General features: G+C 35.0%; 1 protein-coding gene across 1 annotated transcript; it reads right to left on the bottom strand.

Annotated features, from left to right (window-relative positions):
• Positions 1 to 1,086: 1,086 nt before the first annotated feature.
• LOC134794341 (circadian clock-controlled protein daywake-like) lies at positions 1,087 to 18,863 on the bottom strand. The gene is made up of 5 exons (XM_063766132.1): positions 18,706 to 18,863; positions 17,563 to 17,800; positions 5,505 to 5,635; positions 4,894 to 5,043; positions 1,087 to 1,246 (listed from the first exon to the last, which is right to left on the bottom strand). The coding sequence occupies exons 1-5, from the start codon at positions 18,761 to 18,763 to the stop codon at positions 1,095 to 1,097; spliced, it is 729 nt and encodes a 242-aa protein (XP_063622202.1). The 5' UTR covers positions 18,764 to 18,863; the 3' UTR covers positions 1,087 to 1,094.
• Positions 18,864 to 19,368: the final 505 nt, after the last annotated feature.

Below are 19,368 nucleotides of genomic sequence, written 5' to 3'. Positions count from 1 at the left end.
CTCACGTTTGTTTGAGGCTGGCACCGACTCCAAAAATAACAGATTGTAAATATATAAATACGCAGATTTGTGTGATTGATTTCAGAAGTATGTATATACATAGTTCATAGGTATTTACTTGCGTTATTGAAGACAAAATTATTATATTTTTCTTTTCAGTGCGCTATTGTTTTTGTTGGTCGACTCGTTTCGTGTTAGTGCCGGTTTTTTTATATCCTTTTAGTTTTTTTTCGGCGGTTTTTTTTTTTGTTAAAAAGTTTTTATTTTATAATTTTCTGTGGCTATAATTTATACAAATTATTACATGCTTAATTTTTGATTACTTTTAAAATAGCTACCTACCTTGCTTTAGCTATTAACTGTTATATTAATAATCCTACTTTAACTATTATTTTGTTTTGTAATATAAATAAATTACCCCTATTTTCCCACCCTTAGGGTAGGATTTTTTTCCAAGTTTTTATTATTATTACGACTACTCTGTAAAAAGTTATGCGTGGTCATACGTTACAATCGGTGAGTGAAAAAATCAATCATCCCCTATTTTCCTTCCCTTAAGGTTGGATTTTTTTTTCCAAATTTATATGGGACCAACTTCGGGGTATACCCTTTCTAATAAAAAAATAATTATCAAAATCGAACATCTCTGTAAAAAGTTATGCGTGGTCATACATAAAAAAAAAAAAAAAATATACGCGTCGACTTGAGAACCTCCTCCGTTTTTTTCGTCGGTTGAAAATAGGACAATATGGAATTGTACAAGACATGTTACATATTTGCCGTGACTTATTTTTCAAAAGTATTTTTCTATAAAAAGACACATCAAGGTTGTTTTTCTAATGCTAAAAAAACGAACTAAGTCTAATGCCGTTATTCATAAACGTCTGTCAAATTTAACAAACTGTTGTTAATCGACTGTCCCTATCCGTCATTTTGACACTTCTGTTTGTTAGAAACGTTAGAAAGAAATACAATTTAACAGAGGTTTTTAAATAAGGAGGCTGGCCATTAAACTTCCACGCCTAGTTTTATTTTTTTTAATTTTCCACCCTTTTTACAGACACGAATTCCTGGCCAGACTCTAACTATTAATTTTATTCTGGCAAAAGGTCGTCGTAGGGAACTTGAGCGAGAAGTTGGTCCAGGTTTTGGACTACGGCCGTGCTCAGAGACTGACAGATGGACGGGCCCACGTCTGCCACTATCTCTCGCCACATTTCGTTTAGGAACCGGTTCACTTGGTCACCTGTAAAATGTAAGAGGATTATTATTAATAAACAAAGCGCCAAAAAGACAATAAAAGGGTAACCTACCTTTAAGTCGGTCATCAGCGACTAAATATTTTTTTTTTAATTAATTCATTTATTCATATAAACAATTACAACCTTACATATATACAATAAATGCGCCAAACTGGAGTAACCAGTTTGTTGGCGCGCCGCACTCAACTCTTACTTAATATTAAGGTAAATGTTTACAATCGTGACTTATTATGCTATTGTTAGTATTTTATTTAAAAAACTTCAGGCATTGTATCGAATTCGTTAAATTTTCTACAACTGAAAAACGCTTGAGTCGGAATTAAATTTTTGTGACTCAACATAATCACACACCTACCATACCTACATACCTACTTAATTAGTAGACATGTAAATGAATATTCTAAAGCATGTTTACAAATACAACCTCACTGTAAACAACTTACTAAATTATAGGTACAAAGAATAGCTGTTAGAAGAATGTTTTAACAGAGTGTGTATTCAATTATGTTGTTTTCGCAAATAAATTCTTGTATGAAAACGCAATGTTTGATGTACACAACAGTTGATGCCTGCTGAATAAAACCACCATGCTTTGTTTGCACCGCCGCCAGTCAACACTAATCGTTGAAACCAGAGACATGAAAATAATATAGACAATATGCTTAACTTTGAAAACCACCGTAGTCCTAAGATTGCTTCTATATTTTTAGTTGTACTGAATGAGTGCCCGGTATTAAATTACCGAAACTATAGTTGAATTTCTTGTCGTTGTAGGTAATAGTTAGCACTGGGAGATGTGTCTGCTGTACATGTTCACCCCTTATTCTCCGTTTAACGACATCTGGGGATAGATATGGTAGAGTCTGGCTACTGAAATATTACACAAATGTTTGGCGGGAAATTAAAAAAAAAATCGGCTGGTCACACTTTGTGTAGTAGGAATTATAGTTATGATACTAGAAAATATTTTTGATTTTCTGTGCACACCTAAGGTACCTAAGTACCCTAAGGATATAAGTTAAATATACGTAGACGTGCACTCAAAGTCAGCTCACATAATTTCTACCACTATGTAAAGTACAGTCAACGATAAACACATATGTTTACACTTTCTCACCATATACCATTGTAACAAGGCGAAAAATGAAATATAGTGTAAATAAGACCTAGCTCGATAATACCGTAATATTAATCCATCACCAAAAATATTACATAAGTTCTATACCAAATATGCTAAATGCTAAGTATCAAAATATTTATAGAGCCCCAACCTCCTAATTTGTTTACATTTGTTTAGGACTTATAAACATTGCAGTTTTTCGTTATACAACGCTACACGTCGACTTCGCACATTGTCGTTATTATTTACGAGCTTAAATTATAGTTTGCGGATCTCACTCAGTATACACATTATTAATATTATGTAAAATAAACCCCTTATAAACCGCAAACAATTTGAATGAATGACATAAATTGACAACTGACTTTTAGATTATTTTTTAAATCATACACAATTGGTGATACAACAACGAAATATCTGTCAACAATTTTTGGCTAGCCAGACTCTATCTTACAAATTAGAGTAGAGATAGTACACACTCGACTCACATGACACTCGGACTCGTATGACAGTTAAATAGATATGGATATGGTTTTTAGATGTGAAGCAAAGCTAAAAGGATAAAAAATCAACACCCTTTGTAAAGAGAATCCTTCTCATTGTTACGCGTCCCCTATTATGTATATCCTATAGGAGGCTGGTGCATTCCCTATTCTTGCCAGTCCTTATTATTTGCACGCTTAATCCCTTGCAATATCTATCGCCAATTAACTAAACTCACATGCTAGCTTGTTGTTTTGTTCATCAATTCGCCCACTTTGTTCATAAATCGTCCAATTTTACTGTTATCGGGTTTCAAATGTTCCCGAGGCGACTATGAATCATAAATCTCGGAGCCCTTTTTTTTTTACCGAAAACCGATTTTTTGGCTATTTATCACATGATGGGACCAAGTAACTTTTGTAATATTGTTATGATTAATTTCACGTTTTGCTTGTATTTTCTATTGAGGTTTATTGACTCTTTGACCGCAGTGCAGTGAACGAATTCGAGATGTTTAACGGCAAGGTGACCATTTGGAACAATTTATAAAGAATAGCATGTCATTGGCGGACTGTTGAACTTAAAAACAAATAAATAAATATTGAACAATTTTAGTCCTACGACCACAGGTAAGTTCAACACGGCTTGGGCTAAGGGTTAGGTACTTACCAGACGACGTTACATAAATAATATCATATATTATGTAGGTAATATAAAATAATTTTTTTTTGGAATTTGATTGGCTGGTTTGAGTTTTTGATGTCTACCCCTAACTTTTTCATAGAGTTTTCGTCGGATTGTTACACAAATATAGTCTGTTTTGACATTTTGCTGATACATCAGTTGTCCGCGAGCAACGCCAGAGTAACTTGCGTCGAAATGTCGGAAATAAAGGTACTTAAACAAATTTACTTCGCGTTAGACTCTCTACAAAAAAAAATTAAGTACGATTCCCACTGACCGGGCGGAGTAGGAGCGCATTTCACATTTGGACGGCCGCAAGCTGGTCGGCTCCTGGCGGACGCGGACGGCTCCGGATGGACTCTATCGCTTCTGCCATACATAATGTATAAGCACATTAAAAATGCGCTCTGCCGCGGCTCGACTCCAGCCGGTCGGTGGGAAACGTACATTAATATGTCGGACTTGCAAATAAACCTTTCGCGTGGCAAACTCCCAAAGCGAAATTGTCTGCATAATATACCTATTTGAAATTAAGTTAATTGACAGAAAGTTATATTTCCAACAACTCAAAAATTATGTATGCTCCCTGAAGAGTTAAGTAGGTACTTTGCACCACACCAGCTCGGAAAGGCTTACTTTTGATTTGATTTCATTTTGTTAGATGTTTTACAGTTGGTATTTTCCTTGCGTTGGTGTGATGAAAAATTTTGTGTTTCACTCGGTGGCAAAATTTGTTTAACCCTCGTGCCTTGAAACTCTCGCAACGCTCAAGATTCCACTTCTCGAACCACTCGCTACGCTCGTGGTTCAATTTTGGAATCTTTCGCTTAGTCGGGTATCAATATTAGCACGAGAGGTTAAACAACAATTTTGCCCCCTTGTAAAACAAATAACTATTTAATGATTGAAATGAGTGGCTATCGCGCGAAAATGCGTATGAACATAGCTTTAAATCAAAGTAGAATTATATTAAATATTCTAAAAAAGCGGTGGCAGTAAGTTACAGTGGCGAGAGGCGAGTCACCATGAATACAAGAGATGAGAGTTCCCATCACGCCATTTTGCTCACGTCTAATACGTGCAGCATTCATGGCGGACCATTTATGTTCAGAGAGTTTACTGTCTTCAGTTCATATACTATGGTGCTTACATTGTCCTAACTGACGCGACCACGCGATAATCCGCGACCGCAACTCATTCATTTTGACAGACGCAATGCAGTACGACAAACGACAATGGCAACTGTTTTTAGACAGTTGCGGACGCATTGCCGCGTGTAGTTAGGATAATTATGATAATGGCTAAGAATCATTATAATCATATTATGATAAAAAAAATCATTACCAATATTCTTATCATTCAGTAAGTTTTCTAGACGAAAACTAGCCTTTTCCACTTCGTATTTAATATCGTGCTTTGTTATTTTCCAATGAATTTTTCCATCGTCTCCATCGACGTGCTCGTACCAGAAGCGAATGTGAAGATTTGCGTTTTCTGAAAAAGATATTCATTTTATTGCGTTTCTGCTCATATGTCAGTAGTGCAGTGCATCCTACTTAAGATGAAAATTAGACTATTTAGGGGACGAATGACTGCCACCTTAGGTCGCGCGTTAATTTCCATATATATATGTATAATGTTTTACGTGACTACATCGAACCAGAGATTTTAGCTAAGAGACGAAACTCCAATCACGAAGGAGAAGCGAATATTTAACGGAACCATTGATCATCTGGCGTCCTGTACAGCAAACTGCAAAAATATAATTATACATGCTTTACAGCTGGTACTTGGGGCCATGGATCGCCTATGCCAATATTTTTATTTTTTTATTCTATAGCCTTGTATCAAAATATGTGACGTATCGTTTGTTTAATTATTTTCCATTGCTAATTATTCTGTGTGCCCTTCGGCAAATGAAAATGCCAAAGATGTTTCTAAATAAGTATACTTACTGAGCTTAATAGAGGAATCGCCAGAGGACTTGATAGGAATTACCAGTAGTTTCCCGCTGAGATCGTATTTGCTCGTGACGTCCAAATTTACCAAAGCATCGGCCATTATCATTTTCTTGTTGAGATCGAACCTGCAAATGAAAACGTGAGACATATCGCATCCATCCATAATAGGTGATGATTAATTTTATAAAATAATATCGATATAAAATCAAATCGTTTCGTCTGTTGGGGAGCTACGATTCCACAGACAGACACATATAACGTTAAATTTATAATTATAAAACTTGTTTTATATGGATGGTTAACAACTAATATGGAAATTGCGCCCAATTTTTTTTTTAAATACATAATTCAAACAAACCGAAAACCTGTTTAAAAGTCAAAACAATCACACATACTTAACTATACATATCACATATGCCTAGGCATAAAATAAGAGATTCATACTTTGCAAATTTACATTCTGCATTTAAACCGGATTTTAGCGTAAACCTTGAATTGTGTAAATGATGTTACTTTTTTTAAATAGAAATGAATTGAATTAATTTTATAATATATTCGAAGTATAATAACATTTATAACTTTTTCATATCTCATGCTCTGAAAGTGGGTCGTTGTTGTTCTAAAAGGTGCGCAGAAAGTGATACGTTTATGCTCTAGCGCAGAAAAGTGGTGTACTCCTCTGCGTCCCCGTCCCATGAACAACTGGGTGGAAACAAAATGGAAAAATAGTGTCTTTATTTCCTCGTCTGGAACAATTGGTAATTCTTTAATTTTACAAATCCCACGTTTATCCTTTTTTTATAAAAAATGATGTAAGTAATTTGTTAAAAACAAATTATTCTTGATTTCTTTCGTTGAATTCTATTTACTCGATTTCATAAAGCGGGAACCAAAAGGAATACACCAAAAATATTTTTTTAAACCTTACGCTTGCGTAAATGAGCAAAGGCAGAATCTTATACAGCCACAGTTAAACGTTTGTACGATATTAAATTGGTTTTTAAAGTTATTTAGAACTATATTCATTAAAATAAAATAAAATACAAGATAAAAGTTTCTTATATTATTAATTAAATTGTTATTTAATATTAAAAATACTTTTATTATATTATGACGTGGTGCGGCGCACCATGGTCGCGGTGCGGTCCGGTAGTCTGTTGCGGCTTTTAGAACGAAAAAGTATAAAATTAAAAAAGTACGAGGCAATCCCGCTGATTTTCATACTATAATGAACAAATTATTTTAAAATTGTTGTAGTTTGTAAAAAAATGTGTGTTTTCGTAAATATTGCAATCTAAATGATTTTCGTTAGGGGTGATTAATCTTCACGCATGTAAAGTCTCCGATTGCAAGTAAGTCCTAAGGAAAAAATCATGGCCGTAGGTTTGTTATGTACTTCAATTACTGATTTTGCGAAATTGCCTTGTCTTGTTTGGTTTCCTCGCATTCGATATGAAAAGTAGAGTGTTTAACTCGGGTGAAAGGCACCGTTTCTGTCTCGGACTATTGGCGCTCTCACTGCGTTCGAGCGCCAAACTACCTCGACAGAAATGGGTGCCTTTCAACCCTTGGTTAACAATCTACTATATATGCGGACGAAGTGAAATGAGTAATAAATGTAATGTTTCACATAAAATATATGTTTATTTCAAAAAATATCTAGGTGTTTATTTAATAAAAAAATGACGTAAGAATGGCAATTGTTATGACTCGATACAGTCACAAGGTTTTGGGGGTAGTTGCTACCATAATTATGAGCGATCCGTAAAAAAAAGAAAAAAAAAGCAGATCATTAGTTTTATATGGACAAATGTCAAATTGTCTAGAATCCATGTCAGTACCTACATCCCTACGGTAAATTGTCATGTTATATTAAATAGGTGAAATAGAGGTTTAGTTGATTTACATACTTGTTCCGTATGCTCGCGTTATTGCCAGTTATTGAAGGAAGACATAGGCTAGGTCAATGTGTTGCTAATTGATTCACTGTACCTATGAAATAATGTACCTAACATTATTTATTTTATATTGTTTCAAATATTAATAAAACTTATTATACAAGTATGACTTTGTCAAATCTATTCTTATTAGAACGTGATTCAGAGTGTCATTAAGTAGCACTTATTGTCACTAGTGGTTACGCGAATACAAAGAGGTATCTCGATAGGAAACCGAATCCTTAACCGCACTAATTGGCATAACTCGCCATAAATGGTGATTCTAGACCCATTTTATCAGTTCTAAGCCCAAATTAATTTTGTATTAAGCAGAAACGTCTGTAAATGAGGCCATAAAGCTTAGAAATAAATTTAAGGTGAAAAAATTCACTATCTCAGGGGAGGCTCGCACTTGCAAATCTGGATCACTAGCCCATCGCTCTGCCAACTGATCTACCGAGAACGAGCTACGAGGTCTTCACTTTTAATTTATTTCTAAGCTTTAGTTCTAAGCCTAATAAAAGAAAAAGGAAGCGCCTAGCGGTAAGAGCATTGACATAGATATCTAGGGACTGGCCTTACGGGCAATAATAATGAGGCAGGACAGGGGCCAGTACAGCGGTGTGACACCGCTACAACGCGATTGGTTGATGAGTTCGCATCACGCGCGCTATTGGTCGCAACTAGTTGCGTTAGACTGCACGATTGGCTGGAATTCGTGAGTGACACCGCTGAACTAGGACCATTTTTAGTGCCCGTAAGGCCAGTCCTTAGATATTATACGTCAATGGGTAAGAGCGTGCGACTTTCAATCCGGAGGTCGCGGGTTTAAACCCCGGCTCGTACCGGAGTTTTTCGGAACTTATGTACGAAATATCATTTGATATTTGCTAGTCGCTTTTCGGTGAAGGAAAACATCGTGAGGAAACCGGACTAATCCCAGGCCTAGTTTCCCCTCTGGGTTGGAAGGTCAGATGACAGTCGCTTTCCTAAAAACTAGTGCCTACTGCCTAGGTACGTCAAATCATGGGATTAGTTGTCAAGCGGACCCCAGGCTTCCATTATTATTGAGCCGTGGCAAAATGCCGGGATAACGCGAGGAAGCAGAAGTTCTAAGCCTAATTACTTACATTATACCCAATGCTTTGTCAATAACCTCAAACTTATCACACTGTTCCGAATCATTTTTCATCCCATTAACCCTTTAGGCCACCGTTCATTGAATCAAGGCTTTGTGCTTAATTATTTAAACGACCTTTACGAAGGCGTTTTCATAATATTCGTAATTAAAAGAGCCAGAGCTAATTGTCCGTGAGTCGTGACGTCGTTAGGCACATAGTTCATTATAGAGCGTAGCGTCAGCGTCATGAAAGGAATAAATTCATGGGATGAAAAGGGAAGTTGCTTTAATAAGCAAATCGTTTAAACTAACCAAACTATGCTTTTCGTAACAAAAACCTTCCTTTTCAACGTTGGTTGGTTGCAAAGCCTATATTACCTATATAACCCGCGTCATTAAGACGAGTCGATTGACAGTTGACACCTTTTTCATGTAAATCGGCTTCAACGTCACGCAACTCATGTTACTTACAAACACACCCGTATAAATAGCATGATTGCGAAATCAATCTCTTCCCGTGAGTTGTATAAAAAATGTTTACAATTTTTTTGTATGTACGTGAGTCTTTTTGAATGTGCATATATTATCTGTTAAATTTTCAAGGATATTTTAATTTCAGATTGCTTAATCACACTATTGCAGCCTGTATGGTGAAAATAAATTTTGTATTAATAAATACAAAATCATACCTTAACCTCAACCTCAAAATAATGAGGTTGGAGGAAAACATCAAAACAAAACTCAAAAAATCTCTCATTTTTCTTTTACGCATTTCACTGCACCGTTAAGAGGGAGCTAAAGAAAAATGTTGTTTTTATATAGTTTTTTAAACATTTTAAACATGAGCGGATGCCATGAAAACATTCACACGGAAAATAGATTAGTAAGACGTATATACAAAAAAACTTAGAAGTTTAAAGTTGGCTCGATAGCATAAAATCAGGAAAACATGTCTAATTTTCTTTAATTTTTAGCTGTATATCGTTACCCTGCATACCTACAATAACTGTATTATTTTAGTATAAAATAGCCGTGATATAGCTGAGGGACCTGACGAGCAAACTGTTAAACAGAAATATATTTTCAGAGTAATTGAGATAAATGGTAAAAACCCGCACGTTGGCCATATTATGTCCCGTTGCAAATTTCACGCGGAGCGCTATATCTTTTGTTCCCTTCTAATTTCCTGGTTTTACGCCCCCTCTTAAATAAACATTTCTTTCAGAAGTTGCAACGTAAGTCTTTTTCAAGCGTTGTAGCCATGATTTTGCAGTCTTTACTCGTTACGGTAATCATAGCGGTTGCTGGAAAATGTTAATTGAATTACTTCCTTCCATGTTTGCACAGTCTACTCTACTTTGAGCTGAACAAATATTGGTAAAATACTTTCGTTTCATATTTGCGGTGTCATGGGCTTGTAGATAGGTACATTTTTAAGCAAAAAAAAATATATACGGTTCCGAGCTTTTTGAAACTGGCATAGCATTAAGCATTTGCATAACCAATTTACATTATTTTTCCAAATGGAAAAATAATGTAATTTGGTTATATTTTATTTAATTTAATCAAGTGACTGATAATGTGTAAAATATCATAAAATACTCTCCTGCTGAAGCGTTGATTTCATATCATTAATACGTCGTCGCTTTCTGCCATTTTGCTATTTGTATTTGATAGAAAGAGACACATTAACAGAATTTAAAATTACATGATTTCAGTTCCATGAAGAGTAAACCTTTTGTAACGCTGAACAGCGCAATATTAACTGTCACGTTGCTCAGTACATACTAATTCTGTAAATTAGAACGGCTACAAATATAATGACCACCAAAAAATACTTTGGTACCCTAAATAAAAAAATCATGTTTATCAAAAAAAATTACTGAACACCAAAAAAATAAGGCCTAAAAATACAAAAGTACCACCGTTTTAATTACGACTGCACTTCAAATTGTATTCAAATACCAAATATATTGAATGATCACCAAAAATCATTAATGATCACCAAATCTTGAACACCAAATTAATGCGATATTTTCACCTAAATAAACCACTATGATTACCAAAAAATGACAGTACCACTCACCACTTACCAAATAAAGACTACACTACTATACACATACATACACACATACATACACACACATACATACATACATACATATACACATACATAGTAGACTATATATACTATACAGGGTGATTCAGGAGACGTGAGCAGGACTAACACTGCGCATATCGTTAATTATAAGCAACTGTTTCTTATTACTATTAGTGAGGTAAACGTTAATTTTCTAGTCGTGTTGAAAAAACAAGTTATTAATTTTTTTACGATGCATGTCACCCTAAAATTAGAATACTAAACTACCGATATTCTGTGTCAAATTCAATGTCATTACTGTCATCACAGTCTGGTTACTTTTGAAAACTCGTAACTCACTCAAGTTTGACAGTTTATTTTCTTCGTAATCAAAATACCATTACGGTTAAAGAGGTTTTATGTTTATTAATTAGGTCCTGTAGGGTGACCATGATTGTTGAGAATTAAATTTGCCCTCACCAAAAAGTTAAAAAATAGGAAAAAGTGTGGTTGTTTCTCCTAAATACGACGGTGATCGATCAATTATCAGTTACTGAGTGTGCAGGATTAGTCCTGCTCACGTCTCATGAATCACATAGTAGACTTTATTTACCAAATAAAGTAAACTGATGCCAAAATTAGCCCCTCCCGCTCAACCCCCCGTACCCCGCACCGCATACCTACTTAACCTAACCTACTTTTTTAGTAGCATTTCGTTATGCTACTAAAAAAGTAGGTTAGACTGCTATCAGTTTGAACTGCTATCAGTTAAATGGGTTAGGTTAGGTTAGCACTGCGACCCTTACAGAAACGAAAAGGTACTAGAAAAATGGGTTAGGTTAGGTTTGAACTGCGACCTTTACAGAAACGAAATGCTACTATAAAAGTGGGTTAGGTTAGGTTAGATCTACGATCCTCACAGAACCGAAATGCTACTAGAAAAGTGGGTTAGGTTAGGTTTCAACTGCGACCCATACAGAAACGAAATGCTACTAGAAAAGTGGGTTAGGTTAGGTTTGAACTGCGACCCATACAGAAACAAAATGTTACTAGAAAAGTGGGTTAGGTTTGAACTGCGACCCTTACAGAAACGAAATCCTACTAGAAAGTGGGGAATATTAGGTTGGAACTGCGACCCTTATAGAAACTAAATGCTACTAGAAAAGTGGGTTAGGTTTGAACTGCGACCCTTACAGAAACGAAGTGCTACTAGAAAAGTGGGTTAGGTTAGGTTTGAACTGCGACCCTTACAGAAACGAAGTGCTACTAGAAAAGTGGGTTAGGTTAGGTTTGAACTGCGACCCTTACAGAAACGAAATGCTATTAGAAAAGTGGGTTAAGTTAGGTTTGAACTGCCACTCTTACAGAACCAAACTGCTATCAGAAAAGTGGGTTAGGTTAGGTTTGAACTGCGACCCTTACAGAAAAGAAATGCTACTAGAAAAGTGGGTTAGGTTAGGTTTGAACTGCGACCCATGCAGAAAAAACATGCTACTAGAAAAGTGGGTTAGGTTAGGTTTGAACTGTGACCCTTACAGAAAAGAAATGCTACTAGAAAAGTGGGTTAGGTTAGGTTTGAACTGCGACCCTTGCAGAAAAGAAATGCTACTAGAAAAGTGGGTTAGGTTAGGTTTGAACTGCGACCCTTGCAGAAAAGAAATGCTACTAGTAAAGTGGGTTAGGTTAGGTTTAAATTGCGACTGTTACAGAAATAAAATGCTACTATAAAAAGGTGACGAAGTGGATTTATTAATTTACTAGGATAACGATATATTAAATATTTGCGCATTTTCAATTAAAATGTGGTTACAATTTTGGTGATCATTTACTATTTTTGGGTTTACAATGATTATTTTGGAGTCATGTGCTTTAATAGGATAGCTCGATTTAAAAATTTGGTTATAATTGTACACTAAAATGGAGTTCTAATTTTGGTGGTCATTTACTATTTTTGGGTTTACAATGATTATTTTGGTGTAATTTTCTTTAATAGGATAGCAAGATGTAAAAATTTGGTTATCATCTCACATTAAAATGGGGTTTGAAATTTGGTAATCATTTACTATTTTTGGGTTAATAATGATTAGTTTGGTGTCATTTCCTTTAATAGGATAGTAAAATGTAATAAAATTGGTAATCATTACACATTAAAATGGTGTTATAGTTTTGGTGATCATTTATTATTTTAGGGTGGTAAAATAGATTTTTTTGGTATTAAATTTTACTAAATCTGGTGATCAGTTAAATAGCAGCCAATTAGAACTGCCTACCCATTAATGAGGCGGATTGTGCTTGCTTAGTACCGATTGTATATTTCTATTGTTGTGCGAACAAACGCGACTAGCTGTATCAGGCAAAAAAATATAACATAACTTCGAAATAACTATACACAAGGCAAATAACACATTTGGGGTTATAACAAAAACATACTTTTTAGATTTAGTAAATAATGAGTACCCCTACGGCATTAAACGCCAGAGACTGCGTCAATTCAAACGCAGTGTATCTCGCTTGCACCAATGCAAAGTCAGGACGAGGGAGATGTATTGTGAGTTAGTTTACGCAGTCGCTAGCGAATATGTCAGTGTCAAACTCGTTGGTAAGAATATAGGTTACAATTTACTTTACAAGCACTTTCGTTCCGAATGGTAGAAACAAAGTGTCCGCAGAATGTATTGTATGAAAAATGTATTCAAATTTAGGGACACTATTTTAAATTACCACCTAGGTATTAAGATTAAAACTAAATTTTCGTGTCTTTAATTATAGATAATTATATTTAATTAAGTAAACAAATAAAAAAAGGAGATTGCTTTTTAGATAGGTTTAAGTATACTGGTACGCCTGGGCTTTCGACTCGTCCGTGTTTGATCAGAGTTCGGAATAACATCCCTGTGTTGTTGTTTATGTATTCGTGCGTTAAGGTTAAGAGTGATTCTCAAAATAGTGGCATTAACCTGTCATCGAGTTTTTGAATTGAATGTATGTTTATTTGCTCTTTTTCATATGAAACGAAAATGTATCTAGATAAACTAAAACAATGTTTATTGAGGCCAAGTCATTATTTTTATTTAAATTTAATACTTATATTTAAAAAATAAAGAGTAGCACTTTTCACTGTAACCTGTCTTGTCCAAAAGCATCGCTCTTCCAGTTTTAGTTCTTTAGATTTTATAAGCACCAATTTATGTAAATAAAATATCGTGCTATATAATAACATAAACAATACCTTTTAAAAGGTACTTTGCACAGGCCTTATATATATTTTTTTTACAACAATATTCAAGCATGAAGTTTGTCCAAGGATATTTTCACTGTTAACCTGTACCAACCTGTACATGCGCGGTATTGCATCTGACTCATACACAGAAAAAAATATTTAGATCATAACTATCATAACTATTTATATTAAAGAAATATTTGAAAGGCAACATAGTAAGCTTTCAGGGACTATCAGAAAGAGTAGCTCTATTAAGAATGTTGATTAACAATCTCAAACTTTCTATTATTCAGGTCTATGCCCCAACTGAAAATGCCTCCGATGAACAAATAAAGATTTTCTACGAAACTGTCAACAAAGCATATGATCAGGCAGACAAGCAAGTGATCATTATGGGTGATTTCAATGCCAAAATTGGACAGCCTAGACCAGAGGAATACCTGATTATGGGAAAGCATGGCTACGGCTCACGGAACCAACGAGGCGAACTACTAATAGACTATTGCTATGAAAAAAAATTAAATATTATGAACACATATTTCATGAAAAATCAGAATCGTAGATGGACATGGATCTCACCTGATAGCTCCATAAAAAATGAAGTTGATTTTATCCTAACAAACCATAAGAAAAATATAAACAATATTGAAATACTCAACAGTGTTAAGTTTTCATCTGACCACCGATTTGTAAGAGCAACATGGATACTTAATCAGCCAAAAAAAAGCAGACACAACTATAGAAAAAAAATTGAAAATAGCTTACAGACTGAAACTGAAATACAAGACTACTTAACCTGCCTTGAAGAACAGAGAGGACCGCTGATGACCCTAACACAAGAGGATTCAACACAAATATTCCACGACAAACTGATCAGCTGTATCCAAACCTCTATAAGGCACTCTCAGAAAAATACCAACACTAATCCCAAAAGTATACTATCAGAAGCTACAAGGCAACTAATAATAAAGAGAACTGAACTACAGAGCATAAAACCCAGAACAAAGGAGACAAGATCTGAGCTAAGTTATATCTACAAAAAAGTCAGTAAAAGCATAAAAGAAGATTATAAAAAACACAGAGAGTTAAAAATAGAAAGCCACCTTCATGCAGCTGGTAGTTTGAAAAAAGCCTATAAAGAACTTAGAACACATAAAAATTGGATACCAGAACTACAAAGATCAGAAAAAACTGCACAATCTCGAGATCAAATACTGGAAATAGCTACAACCTACTATAAAAATTTATACAGCTGTCAAGACCCAGAAACACCACAAATAGACTTACTAAACATAAGTACCAGTGAAGTCCCAGTAATAGACGAAATAGCTATACTGAACCACATCAAAAACTTAAAGACTGGCAAAAGTCCAGGGCCCGATAATATCACTAATGAAATGCTAAAGACTGCCGCTTCTTTGATAGCTACACCATTGGCACACCTATTTAACCTTATTTTAAAAACTGGAATTACACCTAAAGAATGGGCACAGTCAAATATAATTCTGCTATACAAAAAAGGAGACCCAAAGGACATAGGAAACTATAGGCCCATCAGTCTGATGTCTTGCATATATAAACTATTCTCATCAATCATATTATCCCGAATAAGTGAAAAAATTGACAAACATCAACCTTGCGAACAAGCCGGATTTAGGAGCGGTTACTCAACTATGGATCACATCCACACTCTGGAACAGCTTATTGAAAAATATCAGGAACACCGTCAACCTTTATATACAGCATTTATAGACTATGCAAAAGCATTCGACACAATATCACATACATCTATATGGAAAGCTCTGAGTCAGTGCAATATAGAACCAGCATATATAAAAATAATAAAACATATTTATGAAAATAGCACTAGTAAAGTTCAATTAGACAAACTTGGGCAATACATACCAATAAAGAGAGGTGTTAGGCAAGGCGACCCGCTGTCTCCAAAGTTATTTCTAGCCGTACTTGAGACCGTATTAAGCAGCATTAATTGGAAAAAGTTAGGGATAAATATAAATGGTAATTATCTAAACCACCTGAGATTCGCCGACGATTTAATATTATTTTCAGAAAAAGGAGTCCAACTGGAACACATGATACAGACTTTACACGAAGCTAGTGCCAAAGTAGGTTTAAAAATGAACTTCCTAAAAACCAAGCTTATGACCAACAGCATACAAAAGGCTATAACAGTCGACAACACACCTCTGGAGTACGTCGACAGTTTTACTTACCTAGGCAAACAGATATCTTTCAACAGTGAACGGCATGAACAGGAAGTTGACCGTAGAATAAAAATTGCTTGGAATAAGTTCTGGAGCCTAAAAGAAATTTTAAAAAGTAATATGGACATGAAAGTAAAAAAACAAGTTATGGATATGTGCATTTTGCCTTAATTGACGTATGCTAGTCCAACCTGGGTGCTTACTACAAAAATAAAATCAAAAATAATTACATGTCAAAGAGCAATGGAAAGAAGCCTAACAAACATTAGAAGAGTGCAAAAAATACCGCACATAAATATAAGAGCAATAACAAAATTAATAGACGCTTTAAAGCATACCAAAACTCAAAAATGGAGATGGGCTGGACACGTTGCCAGACTTTCAGACTCTCGATGGACCTTAACAGCTACTACCTGGAAGGGGCCCACAGGAAAACGCCGTAAAGGCAAACCAAATAGCCGCTGGGCGGATGACATTAAGAAAATAGCCGGTATAAATTGGAAACATACTGCATTAAATAGGGAAACCTGGAAGTCCTTGGAGGAGGCCTTCACCCGATGAGGGGTTCTGGTCCGACTAACTATATCAGTGTAAATACCTAAATAAAATGTAAGCTTTTCTTGACATACACCTTGTACTTAATTATAACTTTGACATAAGAAACAATGCAATGTAATACTAAAAAACTAGATAAGATTATGTAATCGATGAACCTTCTTACATTTCTCTCCAAATGACTAGAAATAAAGGCTTTTTTATTTTTATTTATTATTTTATCATAACTATGGCAACATATTAGGTAAGTATCAAGCTAACCACCGTAGGGTACCATTATGACCCAAGTGTCGTAGTTTCGTAGAGACAAATGGTTAAAGGCAGAAATCTGGGGTTTTGTAACGGAATATTAACTTTAACTTGTCTCGATTATTTTACGAATTTGGTATGGGGCCTAATGTAATAATATCATATTAATATTGTATGAAGGTTTATTTATCTATGCTAAAAGTGAGACATTCGTATTATTATCCGTTCAAGGGAAAAAATAAAAATGAATGTATTTTTCACTGTAACCTGCTTAACTTTAACCTGTGTTCAATGTATAGGTTATTGTATGTCTTGAAAATAACTTCTTCATTTTCCGTTCCCTTTTGTAAATTTGGGGTTCTTGATGTGGTAAAACATATTTTTCAATCTTAAAAGTAAAAAAAAAAATACAAATAAAATTTTTTCATTATCTTTAACCTGTCGATGCCACTTTCTTGAAAATCACTCTTAAATAAAGCTTCAGATGGCACAAATGTAAAATGGACCTTGAAAGTTGGATGAAATATTGGTTATTATGTTTAATCTTAACAGAGTATCTTCTGTGTTTACAAAATAACGCTCGATTCAGAAGAAACAATGTCTGTTTGAAAAAAATGTCAAAATAGCAGTTCGAGCGGCTCTCACCATAACGATTTAAATACTCACTTCAAATCATCAAGTCGCAGTACTGAAAGCCCGCTAAAGGAATTGTCGCTGAAGACAAGTTTCAGGCCGTTTTCATTGGGAACATAGACTGTCATCACAGGCACGAAAAGCGGGTCCAGCGGGTCTAGACCTCTGTTCGGGTCGCCCATGGAGAATTGGTGGAGAGATTCCCTCGCCGATTTTAGAGCGCACGCGTTCAAATTAGGGTCATTCCTTGAACAAGACTGTATGTACTCGGCTGAAATATATAAAAAAAAAAAACGATATACCTAGAACGTCGTTATAAATAATAAAAAATACGGTGGCCATACTCAAATTGTTTTCACGTCTATCAAAAGCGAGCTGGGTTGTTTTTAACAATATTCCATGTATAAATTGTTTGTGGCTCCTGGGCGCTCGTATTGTTTAGAAAACAATACTTTTGTTACTGCATGTTTTTTTTAAATTTAATTTTAACATGCAGGAACGGCTGCGAACGATGCTATTATGCTTAGAATAAATTTTAAAAGTGGATAAAAATTCTGCCTTGGGTGAGTCTTGAACTCACGGCCTCTGAATCGATACTCCAGCGCGCTTACCCAAGACAGTATTTTTTCCAGTTTTAAAATTTATTCTATGTTTTTTTTTATCCATTATATATAAATCCTTGGAAATCAAACAGTTGACATAAATAAAGGCCACCCGGTCATAATGCGGGTCACAAATAACCGATAAATTAATGCAATTTGATTATATACCTATAAACTTGAGGATAACTAAGGCAAACAACAATCATTGAAAATAACCTTAGCTTGATACCCATAATTACACGATCGAGTAGTTATATTCTATTACATTGAAATATTTACGATACATGTTGACATTATGATCTAAGTATGTATTAATAATAAAAATTGTAATTTATAACTATCTGTATGTATATTTTTTGCCACGAATAAACTATTTCTATATATTCATTTAACGATACAAAAACAGGGTAATTAGGCATATATTTATTAAGAAAGCACAACAAAAAGTAATAAAAATATTCAAAGTGACATATTCTCGTTGCTCTTGAGTGTAGTTACATTTTATAAAGTCCTTCAGACTACTTCAAGGGGAAGGGTAATAGAACAGCAAACGTCAAATTTAATTAACACTTACGTAGACCCAAGCCGGTGGCTGACGCCAAAACGCACAATAACAGGCACAGTTCTAGCATGCTCCCAACAGCACTTGAAGACAGGCTACACTTTCAGTTGCTTGCTACTCGGTTTTATAAACTGCTAATGTTGTAAAATTACATGTTCCAGGGCACTCATCAACCACACACGCCCATACGCAAACGTAAACAATGCATGCAGGAGAGTATAATACAAAACATTGCGTTTTCAAGACTTGTTGTCATGTTTGCTGTTTATTGAGCGGTTAGAACGTGCTGAAATTAATGAAATCTAATGAAGCCTGCAATGTATGCGCTGCACGGAATGGCACGGGATTACATTGCCAATGACATACGATCGCAGAATCTCCGCTTTATCGTATTAAGAGTTTATGAGACTTAGCGACTTTATGACCCTGTGTTAAAACCACATTTACAGTATACATTACACTTTAATGACGCATCTGGTGACGTAAATTACTTTTAAAAATTTAATCGGGGCTTCTTATGCCTGATATTACGATGGTTTAGGTATTATTACAGTCGTTATGAAGCGTTACATATAATTTTACGTAGCAGTGACGTACAACCAAGATAATTTGCACAAAAAGGATACATTATATGATTAGATAAGTTTATTACCAGATTAGTCGTCACCTCAGACG

The sequence above is a fragment of the Cydia splendana genome, chromosome 10 (assembly GCF_910591565.1).
Source record: "Cydia splendana chromosome 10, ilCydSple1.2, whole genome shotgun sequence".
In the NCBI taxonomy this organism is placed as follows: Eukaryota; Metazoa; Arthropoda; class Insecta; order Lepidoptera; family Tortricidae; genus Cydia; species Cydia splendana.
Note: the sequence above shows the minus strand (reverse complement) of the source record. Positions and strands in the feature narration are given on the sequence as shown.

Coding starts and splice junctions, on each gene's coding strand:
- LOC134794341 (XM_063766132.1), bottom strand. CDS start 18,763: ATGCTAGAACTGTGCCTGTTATTGTGCGTTTTGGCGTCAGCCACCGGC. Junction 5,044..5,504: donor CGATTCCTCTATTAAGCTCA/GTAAGTATACTT, acceptor TATCTTTTTCAG/AAAACGCAAATCTTCACATT. Junction 1,247..4,893: donor ACTGAATGATAAGAATATTG/GTAATGATTTTT, acceptor TACATTTTACAG/GTGACCAAGTGAACCGGTTC.